Genomic DNA, 18,071 nt, shown 5'->3' with positions numbered 1-18,071 from the left:
TGGTTATCAGGGGTAGGAAAGAGGAGGGAAAGGGGGGCTATCGCTTACAAAGTGCTGCGTTTCAGCTTACGGTCATGAAAAAATTGCATTAAGGGTAGCATTGCACAGCTGATTAATATAATTGCCATCAATAAGTTGTACACCTGTAAAAAGTTGAATTGTGAAAAGCTGTGTGATAGATACCTTTACTACAACAACAATAACAAAAAGAGCAGTTGCCGAACCTCATGGGATTTGGTTTCTTTGTTTGGAGGTTTAGGATTATGGTTTCATGGTAGATCCCAGTTAATTGGCTAATGTCATGTTTAGTGCTTCTGTTCTATCACCTAGTTCGTTGTGTAGAGAGGGCTTTTTTTGTTAAGACTAGTTGAACTGTGTACTCACATCGTCTTTAAGGCTCAGGCTGTGTCGTGGTTATAAAGAGGTGAGAAAAGAGTACTAGGAGGAAGAGAGATGGCAATGGGGAAGAAACCAGTCTGCAGGAGTTAAGGCCTTCTACCCAGCCAGGTTCCCCAGGCCCTCTCCCAGGCTGCATACCCACTCTTCACACCACTGTTGGGGAACTCAAATCCTTGTGCCTTGCGGTCATTCGGTAGGGTGTGGGAGATCTGCCCCGGCCCAAGTTTCAACCTGTTACCTTCCAGCCAAAAGACCAGCTCAGGCCTGGGGACCCGGCAAGGCACAGGGCCCAAGACAAACAATAGATGGATATCACAGAGACCTAGATGAAAGTGTCCTTTGTTACTGCTGGAGCTCTTGGGTATCCCATTTCTCCCTAATCTCTCCCTAAGCCTGTGGTGCTCAACTCTGGGTGCAATTAGAATCTACTTGGGAGCTTTTAAAAATGCCAGGACCTAGGCTCCACCCACGACTAATTAAATTAGAATTTTTGGGGATAGGGTTAGTTTTTGTTTGTTTTTGAGAGGTCTCCAGGTGTTTCTAAAGTATAGCTTAGATAGTGAACCACTGTTCTCAACATACATGGCCAGCTAAAAAGCCACAGGTGTTTGCTTATAGAGGTCCCTCCTCGGAGAATTCTAACAGGAGTTCAGACTCAGGCCTGTTCTAATCACTGGCCCATGTTCCCTCTAGGCCTGAGTTCATGAACAGAAGTGATCAATGAGCATTAACATGAAGGCATACGATGGGGGTAGGGAGGGCAAGTCTGCAGGTGTTTGTGAAGATAATTTATTCAAACAGCTGACTTGCTCCATAGACAACTTTCAACAAATGTGTTGGTCTCCTTTACCTTTCTTAGCTTCTTGTTTGGAAAGGCATCTCCTCCATGACCCTCACCATAGGACGGGTGTCTCCCATGTGGGGTCTGGTATCAGCATGGTCTTTCCCATCCTTCAGTGAGCTAAGGAGGAAAAGCCAGCATCCTGAGGGGTGGAGAAAGCCTTAGGATATCACTGTCTGTGATGACCCAAGTTTCCAAGGCAGCTCTGTGAGGCCACGCTGGCACCCCAAGGTGGGGACAAGAAGCAAACAGAGGCCACTCCGGGCCCTGCCACTGCAGCTGAGACAGTGCCAGGCCTGATAAATAGCTTCTCAAATAATTTCTGTCGACTGATGTAAGGCCCATTTCTTTTGCCTATCTCCCCCACCCCCAGCTCCCAAGGAGAACCCCCTCTTAAGGAAGAGATGCTATCTTTTTGACTTGACAGGGGGCTTATATCTCAGAAACTACCATTCTCAGCACTTGGGCTCAACTGCTTATGACCAGCTCCTTTTACCTTCCCTTAAGGATATACTAAGGGGCCTAGGCCAATAGAAGCTTGCCCACCCAGCTGTAAACCCTGGCACAGGGTTATATCCCTTAGAGGTGGTGCTTTATTCTACTGTGCACAAAGATGCACTCTGGGTTGGCAGTGACCCTGGCAGAGGTGCTGCAACAAGTGACTGACTGGCTATGCCACTCTCTTTCTCTGGGAGACAGAGGGATAGGGGCCTTCTCAAGGGCCTGTACTAAAAGCTGTTAGGGATTCCAAGGCTGCCCAGGCTTCCCTTCCTGACCTTGGAGCAGATATTCAGCCTGCAATACCCTGTCCACCAGGGAAGCTGGTACACACGTTGCCTCGTCCCTGCCCCTGCTGCTCTTAGCTAGAATCACAACTCTAACTAGATTCTTGTAGGGCAGGGAGGGGCAGAGAGGGAGGGAGAAAAGACCAAAATAGCTCTCATCCCACATTCTAAACCTCACAGGAGGGGCATCACAGCAAGGACGCTATATTTCAGCCAGCCTATTTTGGCAGCGTGAGATACTCGCTGGCCGCTGGCTAGTTAGGTTGCCAGGCAGAACTCATGGCCTCTGCTGCACCTGTTCAGAAGCTAGCCTCTGTCTCCACTGGATCTACAGCTGGATGCAAACCTCCTGAGCTCATTCAAGCAACATTTGGAGTTTCCTCGTCACAACTGAAGTACCACCAAGGCAAATGGTCCAAGTCAGCTCAGGAAGATGTAGTACCATGGGAATGGATGACAAGAAAATCAAGCCACTGAATCTTCTTGCTGGCCAGCAGCAGGCTCATATATGTGGCTCTACCCTCTAACATGTCCCTCTCCTTAACACTTCACATCCACTCCACAGTCACAGAGGAAAGCTTCTCATCTCTACCACAGTGGTCTCAACCAGGGATAATTTTGACCCCAGGAGACATTTGACAATGTCTGGAAACATTTTGGTTGTCACAACTTGGGATGCGGGGGTAAAAGTCCTTTGTGAAGTAAGTACATAACAGATCTCACATGCAGACACACACAGATATGCCATTCCTTGGCCTACAAGTCCTTAGGCCATGGCTCTGTTACTGGCACCAAGAAGGAGAGCACCATAGTTTGACCATGCCCTAGCAAGTGTTAATGTGGGTAAGGAGGGGCAAAGAGGCACCTTGTCTTTGTCATCACAGACCTTCCCTACTGAGCACCTTTCATACCCACTCTGAACTAAACTGGACAGCCATGCCAGAATGACCCAAGACAGACTCTTGAGGTGGGGGGGGGGGGCAGAAAGTGACCCACACCAGTGGCAGACACAGGACATCAGGAGCAATAGGCTGTACACCTTTTGGCTTAAACCACCAAAACCCAGTTCCCAGATCCTTTCAGGATCCCAACTTCCAAGTTACCATTTCCTGGTTCAGGGAAGTGAGGAGGTCAGAAGACACCGGCAGAGGAATAGCTCCTTGGCTGGGCTGGAGGGACCATCCCTGCCCTTACCCTCACTTTACCCAAGTGAAGTCAGTCAGCCTGGCATTAAGGAAGCTAGGAAGCCAGGTGGGATAAAGGCCAATGGAAAAAGATGGCATTGTGGCTCCAAGGCCCTTGGCAGCTCAAAAGCTTGTTATGGCAACAGAGGTCTGTCACATACCCTCCAGGAGTGCCTATCTACATGCAACCCAGAGCTGCACACAGGGTCCTGGAACCCAGAGCACCAATAGATGTTTGGTATGGGCTGTTTCCCTCCACAATGGACATCAAGCAGAGTCAGCATGAATTGGCCATGTGAGACAGAGCTGGACCTCTTGCTTTCTGAGTGATCTCAGGTCAGTCCTTCACCTCTTGAAGTCTCCGTTTCCTCAGCCATAAAGTAAGGTTGATAATCCCTAGCTCACAGGATTACTATAAGGATTCCCTCACAGAATGTATGCAAAATCCCTGTCCTGGTGCCTTGCAAATTCTAGTGAAAGAAAGATTGATACCAGATTTGAAGTGTGAGATCATGAGGGTCAGCCTCCACCTTATCTGGGGGCCTCAGACACCTCCAGGTAGCCACCCTCCACCTTGGTGATATCCTAAGAGGTGAGAAGAAAAATCAATGGAGGTTCCTTGTTTTTGGACACTGTGGACATCTGCAGGGTCAGCTGTGGGGAGGCGTCAGTTCCAGTTGGGAGTTTTTGTAAATAGGGAAGTTAAGCAAGAATGCCACTACCAGCCTGAGCTCCTGTGTGTGCGGAGAAGTAAGGGAGAGTCATGAAGGCCTGGTGGCTAAACCTGACCTATGGCCTGCTGGGGCTGCTCAAGAATTTGGGTCCAGTGCCGGCCCAGCCTGCAGTTTCTTAGGCTGGACCCCTGGAAATTGAAACTATGATACAACAGGGCCAAGGCAAAGACAGCTGACATTCCTGCCCTGCCTAGGGCTTCCCTGTGACAGCAAGGTCAAAGTCGCTACCTGCTCTGCCACAATCCCTCCATTAGCTTTCTTGCCCCCAGGGACTCCTGCCCCCAAACCACTCCCAGGTGCTCTGATAAGGTCTTGGTAACAGAGGAAGACAGGTGTTTTAATAAGCTACGTGTTATCCCATCGCCTCCATTTCCCAGCCTGGAGGCAAGAGATGCCAGCCAAACCAGTCTAGGGCAGATGTTAGACCAGTGGTAACTGCTCTCTACTGCGGTATGGGTGAATTGAAGGTCAGGAGAATTGCATTCTGGCCTTAGATCCACCAGGAACTGGTTTAGTGACCTTGGGCACACAACTACCTCTGTCTGAGCCTCAGTTTCCCCATCTTATAGTGGCCACTCCCCAAAAATCTAAACCAAGAGCAGAGGTACGGATATGGCAGTGGCTGATTCTATAGACAGAGCTGTGCTCCTTCACATTCCCTGATGAGAGAGCCAAATGGAGGTCCTGGGGGGGACCAAAACCAAACCCATCTTACCCCACAAACTCCCCTGATGTTCCTGCTTCCAAAGACCCCAGACACCTAGGCTTAAACCTCGTCATTCTTATCTGTCCTCTCTCTCCACAAGTATTTAGTCATCGAGTTCTGTCAACTTTTCCATCAAACAGTCAACTGCCATACCCAACCATGCTCCAGGTTCTCATGCTTGGATTACTTCAACTCTCCAAGTTCTCAGTCTCCAGTCTCTCCTTTCAACAGCCCATCCTGCCAGCTTCTTCTTCTAAGCACCCAGCTCTAACCTGACTACTGTTTTCCTACTCTGCAACCTAATGGGTTCCCCACTGCCCAAAGCGCAGGGCAGATATCAGACTCCTCTCTACCTGGCATTCAAGGCTCTCCAAGTTCTAGACCTGGCTTGACCTGAAGCTCCAAACTCCTGTTTATTCATCAAGATATAGGTCAAACATCCCTTCCTGTGAGATCTTCTCTGACTTCCTACTCAATGGCTCAGTTATGTTAAATGATCCCCTACACATTCTCATTACTTTCTCTGTAGCACATGAGTCTGTCTCCCCCATTCAACTTAGGAGTTCCTTGAAGGCAGGGACTGGGTCCCATTGGTCTCAGTGTTCCCAGTGCAGCGTGGCAAGGGCTGCTAAATGTTCTGGTAACACACAGACAGGAAGTCCTGCTTCCCAAATAAACAGTACACTTTCGGGAAGTAGGCCTCTGATTCCACCCTCTCCTCTGGTATCACAAAAGCATAGGACACAGAACTGAGCACATACCTTCAATTCAGTGACAGCTCACTGAATAGCAGTTAACCTTGCCCTAGGGCTGAAACCATAAGGCCCAGAGGTGTGAGAACGGAAAATGAACCTGACCTGATGGTGGAGGTATTCCGGCCTCATAGAGCACTTAGCTCTGCTATCTCAAGCTCATCTGAGGGGACTCAAGCTCACCTAAGGGAAGGGGCACATGCCACCTCCAGCTTCCCTCTGCCTGTAAAAGCTTAGCACTCACCTGTCTTGACCCTGAGCCACCACCTCTATGTCCCACTTCTGTGCCTACTTCCCTTTTCTTTTGTTGAGGAGAAATACAAACTTCTGGGCAGGAAATGCCTTGAAGGTGCTTGTCCCACCCTAAAATCCAGAGAAAACTGTCTCTAATAGAAAGGAAATGGGCCTCAGAGAAGCAGTCTGGGAGGCCTAGCCTGTTTTCCCTCGGGAGGCAAGCAGACACAACCCCTTTCCTGGCAAGGAACCAAAAGGGGGGGCTCTGATGCTGACCACACAGGAGAGAGCAGAGACCTGGAGCCTTAAGGGGAACATGCATGCTCAGGTCATGGTGAAGCCAAGGGAAGGAGAACCCAAAATGGTGGCCTAACAACTGTGTAAGACCTAGAGGCAGAGAGGTTGTAGAATATAGTAGAAAGAGTAATGGGCTAGCAATCTAAAGACATGGGTCTTAGTTATGGCTCTTCTACTTATTAGCCATAGCTGTGCTCATTATTTATTTATCTATTTAATTTTTATTGCACTTTAAGTGAAAGTTTACAAATCAAGTCAGTCTCTCATACAAAAATTTATATACACCTTGCTATATACTCCTAGTTGCTCTCTCCCTAGTGAGGCAGCACACTCCCTTCCATCCATCTCTATTTTCATGCCCATTCAGCCAGCTTCTGACCCCCTCTGCCTTCTCATCTCCCCTCCAGACAGGAGCTGCCCACATAGTCTCATGTGTCTACTTGAGCCAAGAAGCTCACTCTTCACCAGTATCATTCTCTATCCTATAGTCCAGTCCAATCCCTGTCTGAAGAGTTGGCTTTGGGGATGGTTCCTGTCTTGGGCTAACAGAAGGTCTGGGGAGAATGACCTCCGGGGTCCTTCTAGCCTCAGTCAGACCATTAAGTTTGGTCTCTTTACGTGAATTTGAGTTCTGCTCCGCACTTTTCTCCTGCTCCCTCGGGGGCTCTCCATTGTGTTCCCTGTCAGGGTGGTCGTTGACAGTAGCCAGGCATCATCTAGTTCTTCTGGTCTCAGGCTGATGTAGTCTCTGATTTATGTGGCCCTTTCTGTCTCTTGGGATCATAATTACCTTGTGTTCTTGGTGTTCTTCATTCTCCTTTGCTCCAGGTGGGTTGAGACCAATTGATGCATCTTAGATGGCTGCTTGTTAGCATTTAAGACCCCACTCTCCAAAGTGGGATGCAGAATGTTTTCTTAATAGATTTTATTATGCCAATTGACCTAGATGTCCCCTGAAACCACGGTTTCCAACCCCCCACCCCCCCGCTATGCCTATGCTGGTCTTCAAAGGGCTCAGTTTATTCAGGAAGCTTCTTTGCTTTTGGTTTAGTCCGGTTGTGCTGACCTCTCCTATATTGTGTGCTGTCTTTCCCTTCACCTAAAATAGTTCTTGTCTACTATCAGCTGTGCTCATTATTGATAACAATATTTATGATACTGAATGCAATTATTAATAATAATGATTAATAGTAGATACTAATAGTTATTGAGCACTTACTATACTCCAGGCAATGGGCCAAGGTCCTTTCATAGATTATAGTGGGTAAGTTACTTAACTTCTCTGTGCATCAGTTCCCTCATCTGTAAAATAGGGATATAATCATAATTCCTACATCAGGAGGTTTTTGTGAGTATAAAATAAGATAATGATAATAACCAAAGCATACTGAGTCATTATTATTAATCAGGCATTACTTTAGGAACTTTATATATGGATTATATTATTGAGTCTTCACAAAAACCCTGTGAGATGAATGCTATAATATCACTATTTTACAGACGAGGAGGCTGAGGCCCAGAGATATTAAGCAATTTGCCCAAGGTCACGTAGCTAAGAAGTAGCAGGCCAAGACACAAATCCAGGCAGCCTGGCTCCAGTGTCAGAGCCATCAAGTTATAATGCCTTCTCACTAAAGAGGAGAAATTTCCTAAGCCAGAGCCTGGCACATAGCAGACACAAAAAACACCTATCGGGGTTTTTGCAGTTCAAACCCTTAGCCCAAAATCACTTCCCATCAGTGGAGAAAGCACTTATCATCCCACATCTCATTTGGTCATCTCAACAAATCTGTCCAAAACAGACAATACCTATTGTACAAATGGGGAAACTGAGACCATGAAAGGTCAAGTAGCTTGTACTGAACTATAGGTGGGGTCATAAACACCCATAGTACTCCTGATGATCTGTTCTCATTTCAGGTTCCCTTGGGGCTCCCCTCCAAATCCACTCCCCCTTGGTGTCAGGCCCTGTGCTAGGCACCAAAGTCTGAAAGCCTAACAAAAGCTGAACTATTCTGGAGAACTTGGCCAAACTATTGCCAGAGGCCAAGACAAACTGTTCTTTGAAGCATCCCCTGAAGCTTTTTCTAGAGGCAAGAGAACAGGCTGGAGAATGAGCTCCAAAGCAATACAGCTGGCAGCTGGTATCGCCTGAGGGAAGGAGGCCTAGCAGCCCCCAAGGGCCCAGAGGATGGAACACTGGGGGAAGGTGTTTAGACCTTCTAGACAAAAACTCTCCCACACCCAATTCCAGCAAGGGTCTCACCAACTGGAGGAGTCACAAGTGTAAATCAGCCAGCCTCCCACCTGCCCCTAGCCACTCACACCTTCTAAAGAGCACAACCTGGTTGTCAAGGCAGTTTATTAAAATAACTCTTCTTCCCTGATGCCACCGAGCACCTTGCTCTCCAACCCCCAGTGCTGGAAGGTGCTGACCGGGCAGGCCTGGTGCTAATGTCAGAATGACTTCCCACCCCTCTACCCCTCCAGCCCTCCCCTCCCGGCCAACGCCCTCCTGCATGCTTTCCCCTCACCCCAAAGTAGCTCTGCTTTACAGCATCAATACCCACCCCTATCCATCCGTCCACCTTGGTGATGGGGGTGGGGCACAACACGCAGCCAAGGACCTGGGTGTTGTCTCCCCAGGAATGATGAGTGTGGTGGATGTGATGAGCAATCAGGGCAAAAGGGAGACCCAAACCTCAGCTCTTGCCTCACAGACATTTGGGAGAGAAAGAGGCATGATACAGTGGTTAAGAGTACAGGCAGTAGAGTCAGGATGCCTGGATTCCAGTCCCAGCTCCACCACTCCCTAGCTTTGTGACCTTGGGCAAGTTCTTCATTTAGCCTTTTTTGCCTCAGTTTCTCTGTATATAAAATGGGGATGACAATAGCAGTACTTACCTTACAGAATTATCATGGGGGTTAAAAATAAGTTAAAATGTGTCAAGCACTTTGAAGGACTCACTATTATTACTGGTGATATCATTATCGCAGTACCATAAATACCACAAAAGGAGGCCAAACGGAGTGAGCCCTATAGGTGGGCATGATCAGGACAGCCTTCTGGAGGTGGGACCTGAAATCACAGGAAGCATTCCAGGTGTGAGAGTCCAAAGCTAATGCCCAGGAGGTGGCAAGTTTGAGCACTGCAGATTCCCAGGACAGTAAAAAAAACAAAGTGACAAGGTTGCAAAAAGAACTACTGAACAACAACAATAACGGCTAGAATTCTGTTTATGTTATTGGATTTAATACTCGACAACCCCATGAGATAGGTACATTTCTCCATTTTATAGCTGATAAAATGGAGACTCAGAGAGGTTAAGTAATTTGCCCAAAGTCAGGCAGTCCCGTGTACATCAGAGCCCTCACTCTCAACCACGACACTCTCCTACCCCATGCACCCAGTGCACAGCTAAAGTTTTACTTCTGCTCCATACTTCCTTCTTTGTTTTCCCTATTTAGAAGGTCCTGCCAGAGTGGGGGCTGCGCAGGCCAGATGTTTTGGGCCAAGCTCTTTCTACAAGATCCCTGCCCCTGTCCCAGCCTGACTTGATGTCAACTTAGAACATAAAGGCTGGCTGCAGGTACTTATCTTACACCTCAAGCCAGGCCAGTCATTGGCCAGCCCAGATAAAGGGCAGGGAATCCTCAGCCTCCTCCCCTGGAGGTCACTCCCTCCACCATGTGGGAGCAGAGTTGTGGCCTGGTCAGAGGTTCCTCTGTGGTGGGGAAGCTGCAGCGTCAGCCCCAGATGCCTTGGCTGCTGGGTGTGGGTTGGGGAAACACACAGGAAGGACTGAGAGTCAGGAGACCTGGGTTCCAAACCCTCCCTCCCTGAGAAATTGTTTCCTTCCCCTCCTCGGCCCTCAGTTGGGGATCATACCTTCTAACTTACTGGGTTGCTGTGAGGACAGAATGAGGTCACGGAAGTGAAAGTGCTTTGTAAACTCTAAAGTACTTACAGAAATGAGGGGACTGGTTGTTGTCGTTGTCATCATCTGCTGGAGGAAGGAACGGCTGGGTGGGTGTTTCTCCCTGTCTGATTCACCCTTCTAGTCCCCACAGTGGACATGGCTCACATTCATTTCCGGCTTCGGTACTGCCTAAAATATCCCCTTCCTCTCCACTGTCCACCAGCTCAGGAGATTAAAGCAAGTGGCAGGAAAGCAAGGCACACTGGAAGCCCCCCCCCCATATTGCATTGTCTTCAACTCAACAAGGTGAGCATCTACTCTTGCCAGGCTTGTCTTCTGATATGCGGGCACTAATAAGAAGGCTCTACCCTCCAAGAAAGGAGCCCTGGTGGTGAAATGGTTAAGTGCTCAGCTGCTAACTAAAAGGTTGGCAGTTCAAGGCCACCCAGTGGTTCCGAGGGAGAATGACTGCTCCCATAAAGATTAAAAAAAAATACAGCCTAGAAAACCATAATGGGGCAGTTCTACTCTGTCACATGGGGTTGCTATGAGTCAAAATTGACTTGACGGCACCTAACAACAACAACACCCTCCAAGAGCTCCTCAATCCCAGGGGCTGGCTGGACCAGAACAACAAACGAATCAGAGAGAGCTGTATGAGGTGTTTAGACCCAGCACCCTGGGAGTTCAGGGTCTACCTGCTGGATTCTCGAGAAAAGGATCACAGAGAAGTTGTCTGGAAAAGTTGAGTCTGGAAATAAACAGAGGAGAGCCAGGGGCTTCCAAAGTCCCCATTTCCCATGCTCACATGTTAAAAAATGTTAAGGGGACCACAAATAGTATGTGTAGATGACAGTGAAGAGGCTGGGAAAGAGACTGAGCCCAGTTCCCAGGAGGAAAACTTGGAGGAGCTGAGGCTGTTTGGCTTGAAGAAGATTCAGGGGGACTTAGGTTCTGTCCTTAGACTCTGAATGACAAAGAGCAGACAGGGTCTAGGTGATCCCAGGGGGCAGAGCTGGAAGCCAGGGGTAGAAGCCTCAGGGAGGCAGAGTTCAGCTCAACAACAACAACAACAAAAAGCTTTCTGAATTCCATAGATGAAACCAACTGCCTTGAGACATGCTGAACTCCCAAATATGAAGATGGGTGAGCCAGAGGTGGACAAGCACTTGGTGGGAAGACTCAAGCTTCAGAAGGAGAGTTGGACCTAGTGCACTCTAAAGGACCTTCTACCCTGAGCTCTGTCTGCATACTTACCTCTAGGGGTACTGGTGGGAGAAAGCATAAAGGTGACTGGAGTTGGCTAGGCCCTTGGTGGGTGCTCACAGAGACCTGGCTCTACCCCCACCCGCAGCATACAGGAGCACCTTGGGCTGATACTACCCAGGGGGAACCAGTCACTCATTAACTTGTGGTTGAATGGGTCAGAGGGTGGCTACCTGGGACAGACATAAGCATGAGGGGGAGGCCAAATTGCACAAAAGTCCACGCTCAAGGAGAACCCAAGCTGTGGCAGTTTGAGGCCCAGCCAGCCCAAACTGACCCAGCTAGCAGAGAATACTTAGTGACTGGCTCTGACAGAATTTGAGGCCAGCTTGCCTTTGTCCTGATGATAAGAAAAAAGTTCTTGATTGAGAATCCATAATTTCATAGCTGGAAGGGAACCTGAAACACCACTCAGTCCATGCCACCACCACACCCCCCAACCCTGCCCATTTTATAGATGTGGAAATTAAGGCCCAGAGAAAGCAAACGTCTTCCCTAAAGTCATAGCTATGGAGAGGCAGAGCGAGACACCAGGTTTCCTAACTCGGTAGATGGCTTACCCCCCCCCCCAAAAAAAAACCCACAGCCGTTGAGTCGATTCCGACACACAGCGACCCTATAGGACAGAGTAGAACCGCCCCATAGAGTTTCTAAGGAGCGCCTGGCAGATTCGAACTGCTGACCTATTAGCAGCTGTAGCACCTAACCACTATGCCATCAGGGTTTCCACATAGCTAACAGGGTTCACTAAATAGCGGTTTGGGTCCTGGCCCGACCCTCCTCAACTGCCACTGCTTGCCTAGATATAGACTGTCTGAGGAAGGCATCTGCCCCCACAGAGGCCTTACCCTCACATCAGCAGCAGTGTGGCTAACAGCTCACCCCCTGGCCTGCTGTGGAGGTACCCACAGATATACTGAAAACAGACACACACACACATACATACAGCAACAGCAAACCCTTTGGGTGGGCATTTCTTGTTCTTTTAGACTTTCTAATTGAGATCTGGAGCCCTGGTGGTGCAATGGTTAAGAGCTCAGCTGCTAACCAAAAGGTCGGCAGTTTGAATCCACCAGCCGATCCTTGGAAGCCCTATGGTGCAGTTCTACTCTGTCCCATAGTGTCTCTATGAGTTGGAATAGACTCGCTGGCAGCGGGTAATTGAGATCACAGGGTCAGCTGTTTCTGGAGGAAAAAAGCCCTCCCACCCCTTCTGACTCTTGATGCCTAAAAAAGATTGCCTTATACCACTGCCCATCCAAATCCCTATCGACTCAACTCTTCTGCCCTTCTCAGTGCTACCCAAGCTGAATGTGTGTCCTTTGAACAATGTGAATAACTATTTCTGTTTGCCCAAGCAAAGGACAGAGGAACAGATCTGATTGGCCCGGAAGTTCCAATTGAATGTTTGTCAGTGGCCCTTTGGGAGAAGGTAAGGGTTCAGGATGGAGTCCCTTTAACGCCTGGGATGAACAGCGAGTTAGTTAGTGGCTATTTCCTAGCGGTGACTTTCCAAGGTGGTTATTATGTGGCTCAATCATTAACTAAGCAGTGGCAGAACCCCAGGCTTGTTGGAAAGGGGCCACATCTTTCCCAATGACAGCCCAAGAGCAGGAGCCTGCAGCCAGGGAGAGCACCTGGGGTCTTTCTCCCCCTCTCTGACAGCCTGCAGGTGGGGTGGAATAAGGAGAGAGGCCAGTACTGAGGGAAGTTCTCTGTCAACCCACAAAGGGGTGGAGGAGGGCTGGCCCGGATATGGAGGAAGTCAGCACGCCCTTACTGGGGTGTGAGGGAAAAGCAAGACAGTGAGGGTTTTTATCTCGAATGAAAGAGGAAGCTCCAAGCTGGGCCATGGCGATTAGATGACAAGCTGGGAAAGTCACTCATCCTGGATGCATCCTGTTTTGCTCAGAAGTGCCCTCAGGGGCCAGAGGCAGGGGAGGGGCCTCGTTGAGAGCAACCTCCCAGGAATTCTCCCAGGCCTGGGTGGCCCTGAAGCTGGCGGGGGGAGGGGGGGGAGTGGGAGGTTAGAACTCCCCTTTACCTCTAGAGAAACAAAGACACAGAATTTCAAAGGCACGGAGTTTCAGCAAGAATTAGAGCCCCATTAAAAAAAAAAAAAAGAATTAGAGCCCCAGAGGCTGGCTAACACCGGCAGTCAGGGCCAGTGTTAGCAGTTTGGCATCTATAAAAATGAAGGGCTGGGCCTCCATAATCCCTCTAGCTCAGACCTTTTATGGGCCTCTCTTCCAAGGTCCAGCTCAAATGTCAGTGCCTAGGTCAGTCACCTTCTTCTCAGTCAAAAGCAATCGCTCCCTGGCTCAGGATCCCTGTGCAAAACGTCCTCCTCGTCAAGTGGAAATATGAACACTGACTGGACATTTGATGATATAAGAATTGTTTTCAGTATAAAAACGGAAATGTGGTTACTTTTCATAAATTCTTATCTTTTAGAGATATATATTGAAATATTTACAGATGAATTGATAAGGTTTCAAAATAACAAGAAAGGGAATGAGGTAGATGGGAGTGTGCATAGCTGTCAAAGTTGGGTGATGGATACTTGGGACCTTATTACATTATTATCTACTTTTATATATATTCAAAATTCTTCATAATCAAAAAGTTTATTTAAAAGCTTTCACCAAGGTAGTCTTAGTATGTCATGTATGATTTATGCTGCTAACCCCTATTCTAGATGGTAAATTCCCCAAAGGTGGAAGCTGTCATCTCTGTGTCCCCCACAAGACCTAGCACTGAGCCTGAACTTAGCAATGAATAATGTTGTACAGTACTTGGTAGTTTACAAACACTTAGCCATGGAGCCCCTCATTTAATCCAGTGAAAGTGGAAAAAGCAGGTCTGAGAGGCTGAATGGAGCGGCAGAGCCTGAATTTGAAACTTCCATGTGTTCTTTGCTCCATACCACCCCATTCTCCTAAGGAACTTAACATTCAGTTCTAACATTCCTGTGTGCGGTCGAGATAAACAGGAACAGCAACTGTCTACATGCAAGCTCCCAATGCAGAGAGCTGGGCAAGAGGAGACTCAGTACACAAGCACAGCACTTCAACCTTGTGACAGGAGGCTTCAGACTGCAGCCTCTGGTCCACTGATTCACATCTACCAGGACATTCTCCCTCCCCCTGCCCCCCCTGCAGAAACCAACACCTCAAGTCACAGAGATTTAGTTAACATTTGGCACCAACTGTGTGCTCAACCCCTGTTTGGGGTTTCAGGGTAAGAAGGAGAATATAAAACTCAGCTTAAAAAAAAAAAAACACATTGCCATCAAGTCAATTCTGACTTGGCTTAGACCTTGAGAAAATCATAGTTTCCATCCTGAAGACCTTACATTTTATCCCTATTTTGGAGTCCCTGGATGGTGCAAATGAAAGGTTGGTGGTTCAAACCCACACAAAGGCCCCTGGGAAGACAGGCCTGGCAATCTGCTTCCGAAAGGTCACAGCCTGGAAAACCCAATGGAGCTCAGTTCTACTCTGCAACAACACCCCTGTTTTATTTGATGAACAGCCTCCTCAAGGACTGAGAGACCAAGGAAAAAAGTTCTCCTATTCCACTCAATCCAGGGACAACTCCTTCTTCCAGCTAGGGACCCTTTACCTCATCTTCCCCAAGAGGGCAAGGGCACACAGATTGCCTTTGTTCAGCCTATCATCTGTTGAACTTGAACTCTCCAGGGCTGAAAGGAGCTCCAGGAGTCTCCGAGCAGAAAAGCACAGGCAGCTGCCACTGCATCCCACCAATCGTAGCCCCCCAAATAGATTTTTAAAATCCCTTCGCACCGCCTTCTTTGCTCCTCTGCTCAAACTCAGAAGGTATTGTTTTAATAAGGAAGGCCCTGAAGTCCTCCCTGCATGAGTCACCGCCCTTCCACAACACACACACAAGGTGCACAGCTCCCTTGCTTACCTTCGAGTCCTCTTCTTTCTCTAAACACCTCCAGATATCATCTCCCAACAGCCTCTCCTTTGCAGACTGGGGAGGGGAGCCACAGATGCAAAGAAGTATAGCATACTTCTCCAAGAGCCACTCAGAGGGCAGAAAGAAGGCAAGAGAACCAGGGAGACCTGATTTTGTTCAGTGTGGTGTTTTCTAGCCTTAGCTACAGGTTTAAAAAAAATTTTTTTTAGGAATTCCAAATCCAAAATTCAAAACATAGTCTGACAGAAGGCTAAATCCCTGAAATGAGGACCAGCCCAGGATGTCCTGCTATATGGTGGCTGTAGCTTTAGGGTGAAAGCGTCCCCCCACCCCACCTCCACAAACATCACCATTTCCATCTGTCTTTGTTATCTAGGGAAAACCTGGTGGCGTAGTGGTTAAGTGCTACGGCTGCTACCCAAAACGTCAGGGGTTCGTATCCACCAGGTGCTCCCCGGAAACACTATGGGGCAGTTCTACTCTGTCCTATAGGGTTGCTATGAGTCGGAATTGACTTGACGGCAGTGGGTTTGGTTATTGGTTTGTTATCTAGTGCTGCTATAACAGAAATGCCACAAGTGGATGGGTTTAACAAAAAGAAATTTATTCGCTAGCAGTTTAGGAGGCTAGAAGTCTGAACTCAGGGCACCAGCTCCAGGGGAAGGCTTTCTGTCTCTGCTGGTTCTGGGGGAATGTCCTTGTCATCAATCTTCCCCTGGTCTAGAAGATTCTCAGCACAGGGACCCTGGGACCAAAGGACGCCCTCTGCTCCTGGCACTTCTTTCTTGGTGGCATGAGGTCCCTATCCCCTCTGCTGGATTCTCTCTTTTATATCTCAAAAGAGATTGACTCAAAATACAACCTAATCCTGTAGATTGTGTCCTGCCTCATTAACATAACTGCCTCTAATCCTGTCTCATTAACATCATAGAGGTTAGAATTTACAACACACAGGATAATCACATCAGATCACAAATTAGAGGACAACCACACAATATTGGAAATCATGGCCTAGCCAAGTTGATACACATTTTTGCGGGACACAATTCAATGCGTAACACCATCACACACGTTCTTCCCACTCCACCAGCTGCCCAGAGACCACCTGAAGCCTTCTTTACTTTCTTAGGCTGCCTGCTAGCTCGCCCACCCTCCTACCCCTAGACAAGATTTTTTTTTCTCCTGCTCCAGGATGATGAAAGTAAGGGCAAAACTGCAGAGGGCAATAATACAGACTAGTGGGTGGGGAGAGCAACCCCTAGAGTGGGGGTAGAAGCAGCTTGCACTGTAGGAGTCAGGATTTGAAAATAACCCTGGGTGTGATTCATCACCCTCTCCTCCCTGGTCCTGAGGGCCTGGATGCTCAAAGTGGGACCAAGACAAACCAGGGCGCGAGGACTTGGGGCAAGCACAGGTTTCCAGCCTGCCCAGCGTCTGGGTATCCATGCAGGGGTCTGAGGACCATGGACTGTGGAAGAAATCTCTTTCTGTCCCACACTTCTGCACCTTCTGTCTGGTTGGCTTTCCTGCTTGAAGGGGTGGGGGGTATGGGCAAACACCACCAGCAGCACTAGTTTTCCAGCTGGTTTAGCTGCATAATCACCACAAAGCTCTCCATCTGTATAGCTCCTGTGGCCCCAAGCATCTTGGAGACAATCCTTTACCTGCCAACTAGGAGTCTAGGCCCCATGCATCAAGTCACCAAATGTCAGGGTGGAAGAGGCTGGGCCATTTAGATACTGACATCTAGAGCCCACCTCCTGGGGTGCAACTGGAAACATCGTTGTTCACAGAAGTGGCATGATTCCTTCAAGTTCACATGAGTTAGTGACTGAACCCTGATTTCCTAAATCTGCTTCAATGCTGAACTTTAAAAAGTGTTGGAAGAAGGAAAATGGAGAGAACCCCAGACTACCTAATTTGGAAATCTCCAAAACGTCACTTAAAAGCCTTCCTTAGAGGTTCTCTAATCCAAACCCATTTTGGACTTCAGGGGGAAACTGAGCCCCAGAAGGATACGACTTATCCAAAGATTTTCACTGGCCCCCGCAGCTACCTTCATACCAGGAAAGTCCCAGGCATTTCTCAGAAGGGAAAGGAGTGGACTACAAGAAAGCCCACACAGCCCGACTGGGGGCTTCCTGGAAATGCCGTCGAAAGCAAAGGAAGGAGGAGAGGGCGGGGAAAGCCCCGTAACCCTTCTCCAAAGCCCGATGCCCAGCCACCCCCGCCCAGCTCCAGCCCTGCTCTGAAGCCCCAGAGCGACCAGTAGGAGATGGGGGTAATGGGTGCACAGTCGCCTTCCACCACCCTACTCGTGGGGCATCCGGAGGAGAAACGCAGCCGGCGCGCTCAGGGTTCGCCCAAACCCGGGGCGGACGTGGCTCGGCTCGCTTCCTCCCAGTCTCTTATTCACACCGCCCGGCGGAACCGCAAGGAGAGTGGCCCGGCCTGAGCGGGCCAGAAAGGCTAGGCGGGGCGAGGGAGCCTAAGCGCCTCCGTCGGTCCAGGCGGATCTCCCCCTGCCGTCGCCCCGACTCCTACCTGCAGGCCGCGTCCACCCCTCTGGGTGCGGGACCAGACACAGCGGCAAGCAGGCAGGAGATGAGCGCGGAACTGCTGTGTCCGGGGCACGCATGGAGACTGAGGTCGGGCGAGGGTAACGGTGCCAGCTAGACAAGCAGCTGCGGCTGCTGCTGCTGCTTAGCCATCGTCACCTCTCAGCGCAGGTGGGGTGGGAGCAGCTGCTAGTAAGGCTGAAGGGACGCCCCACCCACCTCCACGATCCATGACCAATGAGAGCGCAATCAGGCCCACTGCCCCCCACCTCCACCCCAGAAAGTCGCCCAAATCGGGGATGGGCGGGGCCCTGCTTTCTGGCTCCTCCAATCCTCAAGCAGCTGTATCTCCCTCGGGTCACGCTGCTGAGAGGGAGGAGGCGCAAGCTAAGAGCCAGCAATCAAGGGGGAAGGAGCTAGTTGACCAAAGGCACAAAACCAAACCCGTTG

General features: G+C 49.2%; 1 protein-coding gene across 3 annotated transcripts in view; it reads right to left on the bottom strand.

Annotated features, from left to right (window-relative positions):
• STARD8 (StAR related lipid transfer domain containing 8) overlaps positions 1–17,863 on the bottom strand; it is a 47,759-nt gene extending 29,896 nt beyond the window's left edge. Inside the window, exon 1 of one of the 3 annotated variants that reach the window (XM_023551454.2) lies at positions 17,608–17,863. In XM_023551454.2, coding sequence (XP_023407222.2) covers positions 17,608–17,701 — 94 coding nt within the window. In that variant the 5' untranslated portion in view covers positions 17,702–17,863. The remainder of the gene's footprint in view (positions 1–17,607) is intronic. The other 2 variants (XM_010592736.3, XM_023551455.2) reach the window with 2 other exon arrangements.
• Positions 17,864–18,071: the final 208 nt, after the last annotated feature.

This window comes from Loxodonta africana, chromosome X, assembly GCF_030014295.1.
Source record: "Loxodonta africana isolate mLoxAfr1 chromosome X, mLoxAfr1.hap2, whole genome shotgun sequence".
NCBI classification, from domain to species: Eukaryota; Metazoa; Chordata; class Mammalia; order Proboscidea; family Elephantidae; genus Loxodonta; species Loxodonta africana.
Note: the sequence above shows the minus strand (reverse complement) of the source record. Positions and strands in the feature narration are given on the sequence as shown.